The 19,076-nt window shown below is 43.6% G+C and overlaps 1 protein-coding gene across 1 annotated transcript in view; it reads right to left on the reverse strand.

Annotated features, from left to right (window-relative positions):
• The window catches only part of LOC142313011 (uncharacterized), an 82,149-nt gene that overhangs the window by 21,054 nt on the left and 42,019 nt on the right, over nt 1-19,076 (reverse strand). Inside the window, exons 9-11 of the mRNA XM_075351998.1 lie at nt 4,283-4,391; nt 4,102-4,199; nt 3,814-3,904 (exon numbers count right to left, since the gene is read on the reverse strand). Coding sequence (XP_075208113.1) covers nt 3,814-3,904; nt 4,102-4,199; nt 4,283-4,391 — 298 coding nt within the window. The remainder of the gene's footprint in view (nt 1-3,813; nt 3,905-4,101; nt 4,200-4,282; nt 4,392-19,076) is intronic.

Genomic DNA, 19,076 nt, shown 5'->3' on the forward strand with positions numbered 1-19,076 from the left:
ATACATCCAAACGCGCTCCTGTGGCCCCCGGCCCAGTGTGATTCGCCCCCCCCTCTTCTTGGACCGATGCAGTTCACTAGGGACCTCTGGGCATTTTGCATTAGAAGATTTCCTTTGGCATCCCCCTGCTCCCCTCTGGTGTCCTTCATATACCAACCCTTGCTCCCAAGCAGTCTGGAGTCGGACATGGTGCACCCCTGGCTCAAGGCAGGTCTATTCAGATTTGCAGACATTATAGATGGAAGTACAATGCAGATCCATTCCTTTGAGTACCTTAGAGATAAATTCTCTCTCTCTAATCGAGAGTTTTTCCAATATCTGCAGATCAGAGACTTGGCTGGCTCCTTGTTTGGCAGGGCAGGGGCCTCGATTCCCACAGATTTTGAGAAAATTTGCAGAAGGGGCACTGATACTAAGGGGCTGATTTCGGAAATTTACATTTTGCTTTCTGATTCACGGGAGGGGCCCGAGGGGTCTTTTCCATACATGCGGAAATGGGAGTCTCTATTGGGAAGGCGGATACTTCCTCAGGAATGGGCAGCAATCTGGGGAAACGCCGCCAAGACGTCAATATGCACACTATATAAGGAAAATATCTATAAAATTTTGCTATTTTGGTACCACACTCCAGATTTCCTTCATGGCATAGACCCCTCCATACCGGCTTGTTGCTGGAGATGCGGGGGAGGCAGGGGCACCATTCTGCACATATTCTGGTCCTGTCCAGGGATAGTCCCCTTCTGGGAGCGGGTTAGAGGGTTGATCCATAAAGTACTATATATAGAGGTTGATCTTGATCCCCTGATCTATGTTCTGGGTCTTGGGAATGGGGGATTGGGAAAAACGGCCTCTAAGCTTTTGTCCCACATCCTTACGGCGGCCAGATGCTTAATTGCAAAGAATTGGAGGCAGCCAGGGACACCCTCACTCCAGAGCCTCAAGTATAGATTACTGGACGTTAGACGCATGGAACATCTCACGGCACTATTGCATGACACAGTTGACCGCTTCCAGGCCGTGTGGGCACCATGGGACTACTTTGCGGGACAGGAGGATCTGTGAGACTGAGGCCTATGGGTCCTATGGAAGGAGCATGGACTCTTGAAACCCTTCCCTCTTCCCTCCTATTTCTCCTCTCCCCTCCTAACCCTCCTCACCTGTCCTGTCATTGTTTGTCTAGGTTCGATAAGAATTGTGAATTTTATGTTTTATTTTATGTATGAAAAACGTAAATTGAAAATCTCAATAAAAATTCAAAGTTTAAAAAAAAATAGTTACACCACAGCGTGATAGGGCAGACTAAATTACAGCATTGGAAACACTTGGCAGAAAGGCAATGAACACACAAACAAAGTGTTCAGAACCAGGAAGGGGATCAAAGCTGACTGTGGCTCAGTGGAGAGAGAAACGAACCACATCATAGGAGACGGCCGAATCAAATCCGAGGCATGGGGAAGAATTTCAAACAATTTCCAAGCTTTTAGATAAAAAAAAATTGTTCTGGCTACCAAGAGGCCTGCAAGAATAGTACTGGATGTGTACTGCATGCAACAACAATCTACGTACTGTTCAAATGTTTATTTAGCCTTGGTGGCAGGATAGAAGCCTTTTTTTTTTTTTTTTTTTTTACAAAGAAAAACAAATATTCAAGCCCAGCTATGTTTTGCCAAAATCTACATTACGTCTGTAAAAACCATGTGGGGGCAAAGCCAACACTGTGCATCACCAAAAAACACACCCACAGTGAAGCACGGTGGAGGCAGTATTATGCTTTGCGGCAGTTTCTTTTGGACACTGGGGCTTTAGTCAGGGTGGAGGAAATTATGAACAGTTCCAAATATCAGTCAGCTTTACAACAAAACCTTCAGGGCTCTGCTAAAAAGCTGAAGATGAAGAGGATTTTCACCTTTCAACAACAATGGCCATACCATCAAAATCAGCTAAAGAATGGTTTCACTAGAAAAACATGAGAGTCCTGGAATGGCCCAGCCAGATTCAAGACTTGAATTCAATACAAAATGTGTGGGTAACCTGAAGAGGGCACTGTAGCCAAGAGATGCCTCACAATCTAACACAATGATTCTAAAATTATTTTTCTTGGTAGGATTTCCTACATGACAAAAACCTGGCATTTTATTAAGGGTGTGTAGACTTTTTAGATCCATTTTATATACATATATTTTTATGAAATATGTGTTCACTTTGCAAAAACATTTTATATGTGACGTATTCATTCCACTATAAACTGCACATTCCCCGTGTCTAGGATGTACGGGAAACCTCTTACACCTTATATTTAGTTTACCGTGTTTTTCCAAAAATAAGACCTCCCCCAAAAATAAGCCCTAGCAGGGATTTTCAGCATTTTCGGAGAAAGGTTAGATATAAGCCCTCCCCCGAAATTAAGCCCTAGTCGCGGATCAATAATGAAGTGTCCGTGCAGCTAAAAAAGTACAGTTACTGCAGGACACTTCATTATACACAGCGGCACCTGGCAATTACACTCACGAGACGCCGAGCAGCAGGACCTGCAGTGATCGCACACATCAGCTTTCTCACACACACACACACACACACACACACACACACACACAAGATCTCACACACACACCAGATCTCACACACAAACATTGGATCACACACACAAACATCGGATCGCATAAACACTCACCTCATCCAGCGACACTGATCTCTTCTCGCCGGGAGAGGCAGTGCGGTGCAGCTCCACGAACAGGACCTGCGGCAGGACACGTGACTTGCTTCATTCCCTGCGGCCGTAAGTGCTGGATGTGATATGATGTGTGTGTGTGATCTGCTGTGTGTGTCTGCAATCGGCTGTGTGTCTGTCTGCGTTCGCCTGTGTGTGCCTGCGTTCGGCTGTGTGTACTTGTGATCGGCTGTGTGTGCCTGCGATCGGCTGTGTGTGCCTGCGATCGGCTGTGTGTGCCTGCGATCGGCTGTGAGTGCCTGCGATCGGCTGTGAGTGCCTGCGATCGGCTGTGTGTGCCTGCGATCGGCTGTGTGTGATCTGCTGTGTATATGTGCGATCTGCTGTGTGTGATCTGCTGTGTGTGTGTGTGCCTGCAATCTGCTGTGTGTGATCTGCTGTGTGTGTGTGATCTGCTGTGTGTGTGTGTGTGTTTGTGATCTGCTGTGTGTGTGTGTGTGTGTGTGTGATCTGCTGTGTGTGTGTGTGATCTGCTGTGTGTGTGTGTGTGATCTGCTGTGTGTGTGTGATCTGCTGTGTGTGTGTGTGTGTGATCTGCTGTGTGTGTGTGTGTGTGATCTGCTGTGTGTGTGTGTGTGTGTGTGTCATCTGCTGTGTGTGTGTCATCTGCTGTGTGTGTGTCATCTGCTGTGTGTGTGTCATCTGCTGTGTGTGTGTCCGTGTGTGATCTGCTGTGTTTATGTGTGTTGTGTGATTTGCTGTGTGTGCCTGAGATCTGCTGTGTGTGTCAGCGTGTCAGTTAGCAGCAGGGTAGGACGGCGTGCAGCACCAACCGGAGATCACAGGAGGACCTTGGAACCACGCAGACATCCTGGTCTGGTGAGTATGAGTCTCCTGGGAAGTGGGGGGGGTCTGCTTTTTTGGGGGGTAAACTTACCCCCAACCGTGTTTTTCCAAGAATAAGACCTCCTCCAAAAATAAGCCCTAGTGCTTTTTTGGGGGGGGGTCACAAAAAATATAAGACAGTGTCTTATTTTTGGAAAAACACGGTAATAAGTTTTGTTCGTTCTTCTTAGTCCCACATTGTAGCAGCTGCTGAATGAGAAGAATCTGTGACTTCTCTGCATTTAGTGGTCACTACTCACCTGGGCGGTTATCTGTAGGAATCTCCTCTTTACTCCGCTCATCACCCCTCACATATGTCTCTGTAGTATTAATATGGGGCAGATCTTCCCCCTGAAACAAATATTGTAAAAGTCACAGACAGATGGAGAAGTCCCATCTATGATCAGCTCTAATCCTGCCATCTCCACCGCTCTCATTACACAAGTATAACACATATAATACTGGAGGATAAAACAAGACTGAGCACAAGACCTTCACAGCCGTCTACACATCATAGGGGGATTTCATGGCCCCTTCTCTCCATCTACCTGATGATCCTGAGGAACATCGGGGTCTTCTTGTTTACAGTCCTGTGGGAGAAGAGGACGGGGACATCTCTCTGGTGTGGTCCTCTTACTGGATAGACCTGGAGGAGACACACACAGGGACTGAATTCATTCCTTACATACAGATAATTATAGGCCGTGTGTATTTAGTCCTGTCTATTACCTGGTGATGTGAGGGGCTGGGGAACCTCCATCATGACGTCCTTGTACAGATCTTTGTGTCCTTCTAAATACTCCCACTCCTCCATGGAGAAATAGACGGTGACGTCCTGACACCTTATAGGAACCTGACACATACAATGATACCGTCACCCCCGATCCCTTCATAGCGTTACTGTATAATGTCCCAGCATTCCCAGCAGTGTCACCTCTCCAGTCAGCAGCTCAATCATCTTGTAGGTGAGTTCTAGGATCCTCTGGTCATTGATGTCCTCATGTATCGGGGGGTGAGGTGGAAGCCCCGTGATTGGGCTCAGGGGTCTTCCCCATCCCTCAGACACAGGGGCCTGACAGCGCTCACTAGAGGTCTTCTTCACTACTGTGTAATCCTGGTTATGGAGAGACACAGTAAGAAATCTCACTCCAGACATTTCCAGAGTCCTCACCTCTCCAGTTCTGTCCATCTGTTATTCCCATAGATAAGAATGGTGTAATGTGACGTCATCAGAATCTCTCACCTCTCCAGTAAGCCGGAAGAGGATCTCTAGGGTGAGGTGTAATATCCTCTCCGCCATCTTGTCCCTGTCCATATCCATCCTTCACGGGGCAATCAGGAGGATTCTCTTCTATAGAGCGACTGTTCTCCCCCAGCATCTAATGTGTATGGAGCCTGAGCCCAGTAATGGGGAATCTCCACACACCTCCTCCTGCAGAGCCGCACACTAGATATATGGCTGCTCTGTGCTTCCAGGACCTGTGATGATGTCACATGGAGGGGAGGAGTCAGGGGTCACATGATCAGCTCCTCAGTGTGTGCAGGACTCTGGTTTGGAGGTCGGTGTAGCGGTTCCTTTACGCTCAGGCACATTACATGTATATAGAATTCAATGGGTGAAACAGGTGATTTTTATTTCTACAATCCATAAAAGTTGAATAAGTTTATTATATTTAGAACTAAGTAATTATTGAACATTACGTCACCCTGTGTTGTTATGTACTGTATATAGTGTATATGGTGCATCTATAATGTTGGTTAACTCAATGAGTCTAATAAATAATATAAAATTGTATGAAAATGTATCTGTAGATGCATTTAGTTGACCCATTATAAATGTTCTCCAACAACATAGTATTGTATGTGTGTGTGTGTATATATATATATATATATATATATATATATATATATATATATATATATATATATATATATACACAGTACATACAATACAAGTCCCAGTTCTGAGACAACCTTCCTACCTGCACCAGTGACCATATTCCCTCACATCTCCTTCAGTCCCTTTCCTCAGCTGTCACCATTCACCTAACTAAAATATTCATCCTCTCTCTCATCTGGTGTATTCCCCTCCTCCTTCAAACACACAAGGATAAAATGTTCACAGAAAAAACCCACAAAAGGTAAAAAAAAAACAGAATTTATTAATCTAATACATAAAGCTCAGTGTGTGTGTGTGTGTGTGTGTGTGTGTATCCGCTAAAGGAATCTGCACCGTCGCATTTACAATCACGAAATTTTGCACAGACACTCCATGTGACTCAGGGAACGTCATAGACTATGCTTACGCGGGAAAATTTAACCCCGTGCTTTCCTGTTACTCTACAAAAATCCTGCAGCCATTAAACTGAATGGAGCTGGGAGCTATATGCTATAAATAGCAACTGTCAGTGGTTGCTATAGGAACAAAATAAACTGTTGGTATAACATAGGATAGATGGATAGAGAGAGACAGAAAAAGACAGACAGACAGAGAGAGACAGACCGGGAAGGAGACAGCCCGGCAAAGAGACAGCCCAGCAAAGAGACAGCCCGGCAAAGAGACAGCCCGGGAAAGAGACAGCCCGGCAAATAGACAGCCCAGCAAAGAGACAGCCCAGCAAAGAGACAGCCCGGGAAAGAGACAGCCCGGGAAAGAGACAGCCCGGGAAAGAGACAGCCCGGAAAAGAGACAGACCAGGAAAGAGACAGACCGGCAAAGAGACAGCCCGGGAAAGAGACAGCCCAGGAAAGAGACAGACCAGGAAAGAGACAGACCGGCAAAGAGACAGCCCGGGAAAGAGACAGCCCAGGAAAGAGACAGACCGGGAAAGAGACAGACCGGCAAAGAGACAGCCCGGGAAAGAGACAGACCGGCAAAGAGACAGCCCGGGAAAGAGACAGACCGGCAAAGAGACAGACGGGCAAAGAGACAGACGGGCAAAGAAACAGATGGGCAAAAAGACAGACGGGCAAAGAGACAGAAAGCGAGAGACAGACAGATACAGAGATTGAGACAGATAGACTGATGCAAATACAGAGAGATAGAAACAGACAGACAAGGAAAGAGACAGACAGACAGCGACACACAGACAGAGACTGGGAAAGAGACAGAGAGACAGTTACTATCCCGCGTAACACACGGGTACTACAGCTAGTGTAAAAATAAAACCAAGAGTCAAAGAAAAATAATCACACACACAACATATGATAAAAACGAAGGGCGATGTGCTCAGTACAATATATACTGTAAACTATACCTAAAAATGACAGAAGCTATAAAAATGTTTTAAAAACATGTATATTCCTTAGTCAAAAACATTATATCCAATACTACTAAAGAGATTTTAAAAATAAGTAAAAAAAAAAAAATTATATGTGTGTGTGTGTGTATGTGTGCACAGTGCAAAAAAAATACAAAAAAATTACACTAAATAATCTAAGTAATCTAAATAATTTAACAATCTGAATAGTCAATAAATATTAATTGTTCTATTAATATGACATGTAAATGCAAATACCGAACAATCAATAAATATATATTATAACGTGAGTGTGTGCCAGAGGGATTAAATACTATTAGGCTATGTGCCCACGGGACAATGTACCCACGGATTTTGCCGCGGAAAACCTGCGGATTTATCTGGATTTTCTAGATAAATCCGCAGGTTTTAGCAAGTACAGACACTCCCCATGTTATCCTATGGAATTTGGGGAGTGCTGTATCAATGCTGCAGTATGTGCGGCTGCGGAATATGCTGCGGATGTCCCACAGCTGCACGTAACTACATGTCAATTATTCCTGCTGAAATATCTGTGGAAATTCCGCCACTCCAATATGGAGATAGAGGCCGGGACTTCCGCAGGTAAGTCGCACGAATGTCCGCAGGTTTACCGCAAATATTTCTCTGGAATCCTGCAGCAATGGATAGCTGCGGATTCTGGGGATCAGCTGCGGTAAACCTGCGGATGTACCTGCGGATATATCCGCAGGTATTTTCTCCCGTGGGCACATAGCCTTAAGGCGGCGTTACACACTACGATATATCTAACGATATGTCGTCGGGGTCACGTTGTTAGTGACGCACATTCAGCATCGTTTGACATATCGTAGCGTGTGACAGCTACGAGCGAATGTGAATGAGCAAAAATACTCACCTTATCGTTGCTCGTTGACACGTCGTTCATTTTCAAAATATCGGTCACATTCCTGGATGCAGGTTGTTTGTCGTTCCTGAGGCAGCACACATCGCTCCGTGTGACACCCCGGGAATGACGAACACCGCTTACCTACGTCCCGCCGGCAATGTGGAAAAAAGGAGGTGGGCGGGATGTTACATCCCGCTCATCTCCGCCCCTCCGCTTCGATTGGGCGCCCACTGTGTGATGTCACTGTGACACCGAACGTCCCTCCCCCTTCAGGAAGAGGATGTTCGCCGCCCACAGCGAGGTCGTTTGGAAGGTAAGTACGTGTGACGGGTTACCGACTTTGTGTGTGACGCACAAACGATGAGAGCGTGTGCGATCGCACATGTGATCGCACATTAAAATGACGCGTGTAACGGTGCCTTTAGTGTGTCAAAACTAATACAGAAGTATGAGAATTAGATATGTATAGCCAATATTTCAAACTCAAATGTAAACTTCTACTTTATATTAATTGAACAACTAATTTTTGTTGGTGACTATTCAGATTACTAAATTATTTAGATTTATATATTGGGTCATTTTTTGGCAGTTTTTTTTTTTATATTTGCCCACTGTACATGTCGCGGGCGGAGGAGGGGACGCTGCGCTCTCCCACTGCTCGGGTCCGGCTGCTGCTGCTCAGTGGTGGCTCGAGCGGTGGGCCGGATCCCGGGGACTCGAGCGGCGTTCCTCGCCCGTGAGTGAAAAGGGGAATGGTTTTGGGGGATTTATTGTCCGTGACGCCACCCACGGTTATGGTGAGGTTGTTGACACCACCGCTGCTCTGGACGGGTATCCCGGGAGCGATGACAGGGAGCAGCTTTGGATGTTGGTTCTCCCCTCCGTGGGTAGGGGGTTGGTTGTCCCGGGGCCCGGTGATGGGGTAGGGATGGATGGCAGGCGGGTTACGGGGCCTGGTGAGGTGCAGGGTCGCGGGGGCAGCGCTGTGCTGCACGGCACGGTGGTACTCACTCAGCCAGTAACGAATACACAGTTTCCGGTAAAACAAACGGCTGGATGGGCGGGTCCCACAGACGGCTGCGGTGTTTCTCCTCCCGGCAGGTTGATGGTGACTGCCTTTCCCTGCACCTGTGTAGTGTGTACGGTTCCAATGGGTTCCCACCGGTAACCCGCTGTCCAGCTTGGATGGGTGCTGAAGGAGCCCCTTTTGCCCGCAGGCTCTGGCCCTGGGAACTTTAGCCTTAGCGGTGACTGTGTTTCCCTTCACGGTTTGAGCTGTCGCCTTCTATCGGGACTTGGCTGCTGGGAAACCCCGGAGGTTCCCTTCGCTAATGGATTTGACAATTTCAACGGCGACTCCTGGCCTTGTCAGGGTCCGTAAGCCCTGCCGGATGGTGCTGGCTTCTCTTTGTTCACCGGTCCGGTACCGCCGGGCCACCGCCCGTCCACGGTCCTTACGGCTCACTCCAATCGGCCTCTCCTGCCGACGGTCACCACCGTCTGCCAACCTTGCTGTACCGTCCGGGCCACACACCCGGACCGCTTTCTGTCTGCTCCTTTACCACTTCACTCTCCTCACTCTTCCACTTCAAACTCTAATCTCCTTCCTTTTCCCGCCTCCAGGACTGTGAACTCCTCGGTGGGCGGGACCAACCGCCTGGCCCACCCCCTGGTGTAGACATCAGCCCCTGGAGGAAGGCAACAAGGATTTTGTGTTTTGGCTTCGGTGTGCCTGACCGGGGTGTGGGGGGTGTTGGTGTAGTTCCTGTGACGACCTGTCTTGTCCAGCGCGCTACACACACACACACACACACACATATATATAATCTTATTTTTGAATCTTCTCTATTAGTATTTGGATACAATTTTTTGACCAAGTAATAGACAGGTTTTGAGAGATTTTTATAGCGTCTGTCATTTTTAGGCGACCTTATTAATTTATTGGGTGTATATATATATATTGGTATCACTGGCTGTTATGATATATCAGAGCTGTACTTAGCACATCACCCTTCGTTTTTATATGTTGTTTGTGTGACTTTTCTCCTTTGAATCTTGGCTTTATTTTTTACAATAATAAATTCTATTACATTGTATTTATGACCTTTTGTCGTTTTTTTCTGTGAACATTTTACCATTGTTGGTTACGATAGTCATCATATTGATAGTCCCATCACGCCCCTGTGCACGCATTTAGTTGATTCTTACTAAAAACTTATTTATTTTCTGAAAATGAGAATTGGTCAAAATAACAAAAAAACAATGCATTGCTTTCAGACCTCAAATAATGCAAAGAAAACAAGATGATAATCATTCAGAAACAACAATACTAATAATGTTTTTACTCAGGAAGAGTTCAGAAATCAATATTTTGTGCAATAACGATGATTTTTAATCACAGCTTTCATGCATCTTGGCTGCTTTCCACCAGTCTTTCACACTGCTTTTGGGTGACCTTATGCCTTTCCTGGCCAGTAGAATAAGGTGGACTCTGGTTTGAATTCAACTGACACTGGAATCAACATGTAGAGAAGCTGATCTTTATAAAATTATGCAGTGGTCTCTTAATTTTTGCCAGAGCTGTATATATATATATATATATATATATATATATATATATATATATATATAGTACAGACCAAAAGTTTGGACACACCTTCTCATTCAAAGAGTTCTCTTTATTTTCATGACTTTAAAAATTGTAGATTCACATTGAAGGCATCAAAACTACGAATTAAAACATGTGTTTGTTTTAATGTTTTGTTTATTGAAGCAAAAATAAGAATACATAGTCAACAGAAAGCACAGTCTTAACTAATATTATTGCAATTGTAACAGATGCTTTCCCTTCGTCTCTATGACTCTGACTACCTGTGTAATATCTGGTCTTAGCCAAATAATAATAAACTTATCCATCAGGCAGTGGGGAAGTCCGATCTAGATTATTAGCCTGGTTTCTGGATTAATATGAAACAAATTTATAACAGTAAGTAACATAGGAACTAGGAATAGGGGGGGTAGCTGGAATATAGGAGAGCAAGGTTATATCACATGAAATTCAGATAAGGGAGTCGAGTTAGCGGGTTCAGGAGGCGAAGAGAGAAGGAGAAGGGGTAGAAGAGAAAGGAAAGAGGAAAAGATTTTGGTCTTGGGTCCACTCAATCCGTGGGAAGGATGATCTGCAGGCAGTCATTCATCCCGTAGGTGGGGGATAAGGTGACTTACAGTCCAGTATGTTGCCTTCTGCGAAGTAACTACTGAAAATTGAGGTTTAGATTTAAAGGCCTGCCAAGCCTTCCAAACCTGGAGGAAAGAGAGCATATTCTGGCGTGAGAGGGCTGAGAGTTCTTCAACATGATATAATTGATCAATTTTCATCAAGAGCTGCGGGAGGGTGGGAATTGTCGTTGTACGCCACAACTGAGCAATGAGAAGTTTACAGGCTGAACCCACAAATGACACTAATTTCGAAGTAGCTTTATCTTTAGGCAACATTGGGAAGTTCAGGAGCATTTGCCTAGGGTCCAGGACCACCTTCTTGCCTGTGAGGTCAAATATTAACTGTGATGCTGTCTTCCAGAAGGTCTGGATGATCGGATATGTCCACCACACATGAAGATATGTTCCTTTGTCCCTCTCGCATCTCCATAACTGATCTGAGGTGGAGGAACTCCAAGTACTAGATGAGGTGGGGACAATGTACCATCTCGCAATCACTTTGAAAGAATTCTCTTGGACTCTCACACAGCATGACGGTCCGTGTGAGGCATTATAAATTTGGCTCGTTTGTATGTCGGTAAATGTGGTATTCAGGTCCCTTTCCCATCTCAGTATATATGCTCTCTTCACCACCAGTTTTTTTGTAAGCAAGGTATGGTATAAATTAGACAGTATTTTTCTGGGGGCCCGGGTTTGCATGCAGAATGATTGAAAGGTATTTTTTTAAACCTAAACTACTACCCAGAAAGAAACACAAGGAAATATGTAGAAATATATAAATTTTATTATTTTTAAAAAATCTTTAAAAGGTAGTACAGCAGAAAGGATTATAGAAAGATGTGTCGACCAAAGACACCATTAATTGATTACAGAAGGAGTCTGTCAGTTATAATAATAATTCCAATAATGTTAATTCATGACAGAGCATCCTATATTCCCATAACATGTTTAAACACAAAAAGGAGGATACAGGTTGTAAGATGTGTTTTAGCAACCGTGATTAGATGGTATTAATTAAGCAGGCATGTTAAAGGTAATAAAATAGTATAGGAAGAGGCTTACAGTAAAGCCCTAACGATCAAAAGACAATAACATCTAAAGACATGCCTGCTAAAAGAATATCATACACAGTGCCAAATTAGATTATAGCCTCACCATTCACACCCTGACGCGTTTCGCCGTGGCTTTCTCCAAGGGCGCCCTGTATCCTCCTTTTTGTGTTTAAACATGTTATGGGAATATAGGATGCTCTGTCATGAATTAACATTATTGGAATTATTATTATAACTGACAGACTCCTTCTGTAATCAATTAATGGTGTCTTTGGTCGACACATCTTTCTATAATCCTTTCTGCTGTACTACCTTTTAAAGATTTTTTAAAAATAATAAAATTTATATATTTCTACATATTTCCTTGTGTTTCTTTCTGGGTAGTAGTTTAGGTTTAAATTTCTGCCACTGTGTTACTACCTGGTCATACTGGCATTTGAACTGGCTTGTTTTTGGTTGGTGGCCAAATTGTAGGTTAATATATGATTCAAAGGTAGTTAAAGGTCTATCGAGATGGGTATGAGGTAATAATGGTTGGATCACGTGTTTTAGTTTCATATAATGGAGCAATGTAAGCTTAGAGAGGAGGGGGTTCGTACACATTTCCTGTTTAGATATCAAAGAGCCATCTACCAGAAGATCTGCCACCGCAACCTTTGCATTGGTTAGGTATGTGGATTTCGTGGACGCGGCTTGGTTTACATCGGCGTCTAAAATATCTGAAACTTGGGTTAGAGGGGAAACAGGTGGGGCCAATATCTCTCTATTTTCCTTCCAGTTCTGTAAAAGTGTTCTCGTTAGTTCATTAGTATAGATTCTTTTATCTCCCTGGCTGGGAGGGGAAAGTAGCAGGGGTCGTAGAGGGGTTGGAGCTAGGTATTCTTCTATCGTTGTCCATAATTTACTCGGTGGACGTCTGATCCAGTCCACCGTTCTGGAGAGAACGGCGGCTTGGTAATATAACGATATATTGGGTAGTCCCATGCCCCCTTTGTCTTTTGGAAGGTTCAATGTTTGGAAGTTGATTCTCGGTTTGTGTTTGTTCCAGACATAGTTGGAGATTAAAGAATTACATTGGGAGAGAAATGCTTTGGGAATTGGTATGAGTAACATTTGGAAAAGGTAAATACATTTTGGGAGTATGATGCTTTTAATTAAGTTTTTCCGGCCCATCCACGAAAGAAAGGGAGCCTTCCACGAGGATAGTTGTGCGGTAAGTTTAGGGAGAAGGGGCTTGTAATTGAGATCAAACAAGGACTTGAAAGTTTTCCCTAGTTTGATGCCTAGGTATGTTATGTGACTATTTGGCCATCGAAAAGGAAACGATTTTTGGAGAGATTTGGTAACTTTACCGGCGATATTAATGCTTAATGCTTCTGATTTAGATAGATTAATTTTGAAGTTAGACCAGTGGCCGTATTCCTCTAATAATTTCATAAAGGCAGGGAAACCCCTTTCCGGCTTGGACATTACCACCAACAAGTCATCGGCAAAGGCGGCGGACTTGTGGTGAATTCCCTGCAGGCTGAACCCCTCGATTTCCCGGTCTTGCTGGATGGAATTTAACAATGGCTCCATGACCAAGACAAAGAGTAGGGGGGATAAGGGGCATCCCTGCCTTGTGCCATTTTTTATGTCAAAGGGGTTGGTGAGAGTATTGTTTATCCTAATCCTGGCCGTGGGGGATGTGTACATCTGTAGGATTGCGCGTATGGCATTTGGGGGGAAATGAAAGGCCTCCAACGTTCCCTGCAAGAAAGTCCAGTCCACCCTGTCAAACGCCTTCTCGGCGTCCGTTCCCAGCAGCGCAAGAGGCAAATTATGGGTCCTGGCGTGTTGCATTAAATTTATCACTCTTAGCGCATTATCTTTCCCCTCTCTACCTCTAACGAATCCAGATTGCTCCGGGGAGATGAGGTCTGGAAGGATAGTCGCCACACGATTGGCAATTAAACTAGCATACAGTCAGGGCCAGAAATATTTGGACAGTGACACAAGTTTTGTTATTTTAGCTGTTTACAAAAACATGTTCAGAAATACAATTATATATATAATATGGGCTGAAAGTGCACACTCCAAGCTGCAATATGAGAGTTTTCACATCCAAATCGGAGAAAGGGTTTAGGAATCATAGCTCTGTAATGCATAGTCTCCTCTTTTTCAAGGGACCAAAAGTAATTGGACAAGGGACTCTAAGGGCTGCAATTAACTCTGAAGGCGTCTCCCTCGTTAACCTGTAATCAATGAAGTAGTTAAAAGGTCTGGGGTTGATTACAGGTGTGTGGTTTTGCATTTGGAAGCTGTTGCTGTGACCAGACAACATGCGGTCTAAGGAACTCTCAATTGAGGTGAAGCAGAACATCCTGAGGCTGAAAAAAAAGAAAAAAATCTATCAGAGAGATAGCAGACATGCTTGGAGTAGCAAAATCAACAGTCGGGTACATTCTGAGAAAAAAGGAATTGACTGGTGAGCTTGGGAACTCAAAAAGGCCTGGGCGTCCACGGATGACAACAGTGGTGGATGATCGCCGCATACTTTCTTTGGTGAAGAAGAACCCGTTCACAACATCAACTGAAGTCCAGAACACTCTCAGTGAAGTAGGTGTATCTGTCTCTAAGTCAACAGTAAAGAGAAGACTCCATGAAAGTAAATACAAAGGGTTCACATCTAGATGCAAACCATTCATCAATTCCAAAAATAGACAGGCCAGAGTTAAATTTGCTGAAAAACACCTCATGAAGCCAGCTCAGTTCTGGAAAAGTATTCTATGGACAGATGAGACAAAGATCAACCTGTACCAGAATGATGGGAAGAAAAAAGTTTGGAGAAGAAAGGGAACGGCACATGATCCAAGGCACACCACATCCTCTGTAAAACATGGTGGAGGCAACGTGATGGCATGGGCATGCATGGCTTTCAATGGCACTGGGTCACTTGTGTTTATTGATGACATAACAGCAGACAAGAGAAGCCGGATGAATTCTGAAGTGTACAGGGATATACTTTCAACCCAGATTCAGCCAAATGCCGCAAAGTTGATCGGACGGCGCTTCATAGTACAGATGGACAATGACCCCAAGCATACAGCCAAAGCTATTCAGGAGTTCATGAGTGCAAAAAAGTGGAACATTCTGCAATGGCCAAGTCAGTCACCAGATCTTAACCCAATTGAGCATGCATTTCACTTGCTCAAATCCAGACTTAAGACGGAAAGACCCACAAACAAGCAAGACCTGAAGGCTGCGGCTGTAAAGGCCTGGCAAAGCATTAAGAAGGAGGAAACCCAGCGTTTGGTGATGTCCATGGGTTCCAGATTTAAGGCAGTGATTGCCTCCAAAGGATTCGCAACAAAATATTGAAAATAAAAATATTTTGTTTGGGTTTGGTTTATTTGTCCAATTACTTTTGACCTCCTAAAATGTGGAGTGTTTGTAAAGAAATGTGTACAATTCCTACAATTTCTATCAGATATTTTTGTTCAAACCTTCAAATTAAACGTTACAATCTGCACTTGAATTCTGTTGTAGAGGTTTCATTTCAAATCCAATGTGGTGGCATGCAGAGCCCAACTCGCGAAAATTGTGTCACTGTCCAAATATTTCTGGACCTAACTGTATATCTTTAGGTCCACATTCAAAAGTGAGATGGGCCTATAGTTTCCACAACACTCCGGATCTTTCCCGTCTTTGTGTATTAATGATATGTGAGCCTCTAATGCTTGCTTGGGTATAGGATCGCCGAGTAGTAGAGCGTTGCATGTTGCTAGGAGGTGATCTCCCAGGATATCAAAGAATTTTTTATAATAGATAATGGGAAGGCCATCCGGACCTGGTGCCTTCCCCAAAGGGCTCCTGGACAGGATGGACTGAACCTCAGTGCGAGAGAACGTTTTTTCCAGGGATGCTTGTTGTAGTTTGGAGAGCTTCGGGAGATTTAGTTTAGCTAAATAGTTTTGTATGCCACATTTCCTCCTGTCCCTTTCCGTTGCCGACTCTTCTGGTCGAATTTGATATAAGTTTTTATAAAATCGTAGGAATTCTTCTGAGATTTGGGAATAGTCTTGTGTGCGTTGGCCCTGAGGGGTTTTAATTACATGTATAAAAGTGCGAGCCTGTCTTTTTTTTATCAGGGACATCATAATTTTAGAGGCTTTATCCCCATGGAGGAACATGCGATTTCTCCAACCAAGGTAAAATTTAGCCGACTGTTTATTGAGTATGTCTCTAAGTGCCACACGTTTCACGGTCAGTTGTTCTAATGTCTGTTGGGATAGGGATTTTTTATGTTGAGTTTCCAATGTGGCTATCTCTTCATACAAAGTCTGCAAATACAATTTCTTCTGCTTATTGAGGTGTGAGGAAATGGAAATCAATTCTCCCCTAATGACCGCTTTGTGTGCTTCCCACAAAATTGGGGCCGCAATGTCTTGTGTCTTATTCTCTGCAAAGTAATTACGGAGGCATTCAGATATGCGTTTCCTATTATTATATTATTATACAATTAGGAGAGAATTAATTCATTCAATCTCCATGTACGATGGAGCCAATACGGCCTCAGGAGTGAGAAACTGGCCGAAACATAAGCATGATCAGAGTAAGGTGTTGACTGGATCGCCGTGTCAGAGACATTAGGTAGTAGATGCCTAGGTAGAAAAATGTAGTCTAGTCTATGGTATGATTTATGAGGATGAGAGAAAAATGTAAAGTCTTTAGTTGTGGGATGTTGATAGCGCCAGATGTCGATCAGAGAGAGGGAAAGGAGAGAACATTTAATCCGAGATAGGTCCCTTAGAGAGATGTGACTTTTTTTGCAGTGGAATCTAATTTAGGTTCCAAAGCCACATTAAAATCGCCACAAAGTATTGGAGTACCTTCTGAGAAAGCACGACATTTTTTGAGTGTGGATATCAACCAACGAATCTGTTTGACATTTGGGGCATATACATTCCCTAGGGTTACCATTGAGCCGGCCAATATACCCTTGAATTAGAACATGTGGAATGAAATACTTAAAGTGTGAAACAACTGAAACTATGTCTTATATTCTAGGTTCTTCAAAGTAGCCACCTTTTGCTTTGATTACTGCTTTGCACACTCTTGGCATTCTCTTGATGAGCTTCAAGAGTTAGTCACCGGAAATGGTCTTTCAACAGTCTTGAAGGAGTTCCCAGAGATGTTTAGCACTTGTTGGCCATTTTGCCTTCACTATGCGGTCCAGCTCACCCCAAACCATCTCGATTGGGTTCAGGTCTGGTAACTGTGGAGACCAGGTCATCTGGTGTAGCACCCCATCACTCTCCTTCTTAGTCAAATAGCCCTTACACAGCCTGGAGGTGTGTTTGTGGTCATTGTCCTGTTGAAAAATAAATGATTGTCCAACTAAACGCAAACCGGATGGAATAGCACGCCGCTGCAAGATGCTGTGGTAGCCATGCTGGTTCTGTATGCCTTCAATTTTGAATAAATCCCCAACAGTGTCACCAGCGAAGCACCCCCACACCATCACACCTCCTCCTCAATGCTGGGAACCAGGCATGTAGAGTCCATCCATTCATCTTTTCTACAAAGACACGGTGGTTGGATCCAAAGATCTCAACTTTGGACTCATCAGACCAAAGCACAGATTTCCACTGGTCTAATGTCCATTCCTTGTGTTCTTTAGCCCAAACAAATCTCTTCTGCTTGTTGCCTGTCTTTAGCAGTGGTTTCCTAGCAGCTATTTTACAATGAAGGCCTGCAGCACAAAGTCTCCTCTTAATAGTTGTTCTAGAGATAAATAGTTGTTCTAGAGATAAGAAGGTATGTCCAAACTTTTCGTCTGTACTGTATATACAGTGCTGGCCAAAAGTATTGGCACCCCTGCAATTCTGTCAGAGAATACTCAGTTTCTTCCTGAAAATGATTGCAATCACAAATTCTTTGGTATTATTATCTTCATTTAATTTGTCTTCAATGAAAAAAATTTTTTTCAAAAAGCCAAATTGGATATGATTCCACACCAAACATAAAAAAGGGGGTGGACAAAAGTATTGGCACTGTTTGAAAAATCATGTGATGCTTCTCTAATTTGTGTAATTAACAGCACCTGTAACTTACCTGTGGCACCTAACAGGTGTTGGCAATAACTAAATCACACTTGCAGCCAGTTGACATGGATTAAAGTTGACTCAACCTCTGTCCTGTGTCCTTGTGTGTACCACATTGAGCATGGAGAAAAGAAAGAAGAGAAAAAAAAAAGGGTTTTCAGCTCACCAGTTTGTTGAAAATTCAGCTGGATGAAAGATCCTGGACGGTGCTCAGTAGAACAAGGGAGGCTGTAGAACAATCAAAGTGAGGAGGTGCTCCGGCACAAAACGTCCATGCAGACAAAATTGTTAGAGATTAAAAAAACATCTTTAATTCCTAATGGTTAAAAAACATGGTGAGGATAAAATTTCCTATGATTCACGCGTTTAAGACGCTGGATCTTTAGTCATAATCATAAGGAGGAACCACACTAGTGCGATATAAATAGTCTTGTGAAAGCTAAAAAAAGAGGAAATGACATGGTCAAAACAATTAATTATGCAAAATAGAGGGCATTAAATATGCAAAAAGAGTGTATGACCTTAGACTCAATAAATATACCAAAGATCAGTCCGTTTGTTTAAACCTGCAGGTTGTCTAGTATTCATATATAATATCATAAAGGCTTCTTGTTGGTGTAACATTTGAATACGATTTTCACCCGTATTATTGGTTATAATGTGTTTCAGGGCATGCACTTTAAAATTGCTCAGATCACCACAATGGGCATGTACAAAATGGGATGAAGCACCAGAAAGATTCCTAGAAGTGGGGTTACGTATGTCATAAATATGTTCGGAAATACGGACACGCAAGGGGCGGCTATTACAACCGACATACTGAAGCTGGCATTCCTGACAAGTGATGACATAAATAACAAAGGAATCATTACCATTCAAAAAAACATCATTCTTTAGAATTTTGTTAGTGGCAGTGGACAGAATGGATTTTTCATTAGTCATAAATGGACATAAGCCACGTGCCCTCCTGCCACATTTAAAAGAACCTGTTAATGACAGCCAGTTACGATGGGATTTTTT

The sequence above is a fragment of the Anomaloglossus baeobatrachus genome, chromosome 5 (genome assembly GCF_048569485.1).
Source record: "Anomaloglossus baeobatrachus isolate aAnoBae1 chromosome 5, aAnoBae1.hap1, whole genome shotgun sequence".
NCBI classification, from domain to species: Eukaryota; Metazoa; Chordata; class Amphibia; order Anura; family Aromobatidae; genus Anomaloglossus; species Anomaloglossus baeobatrachus.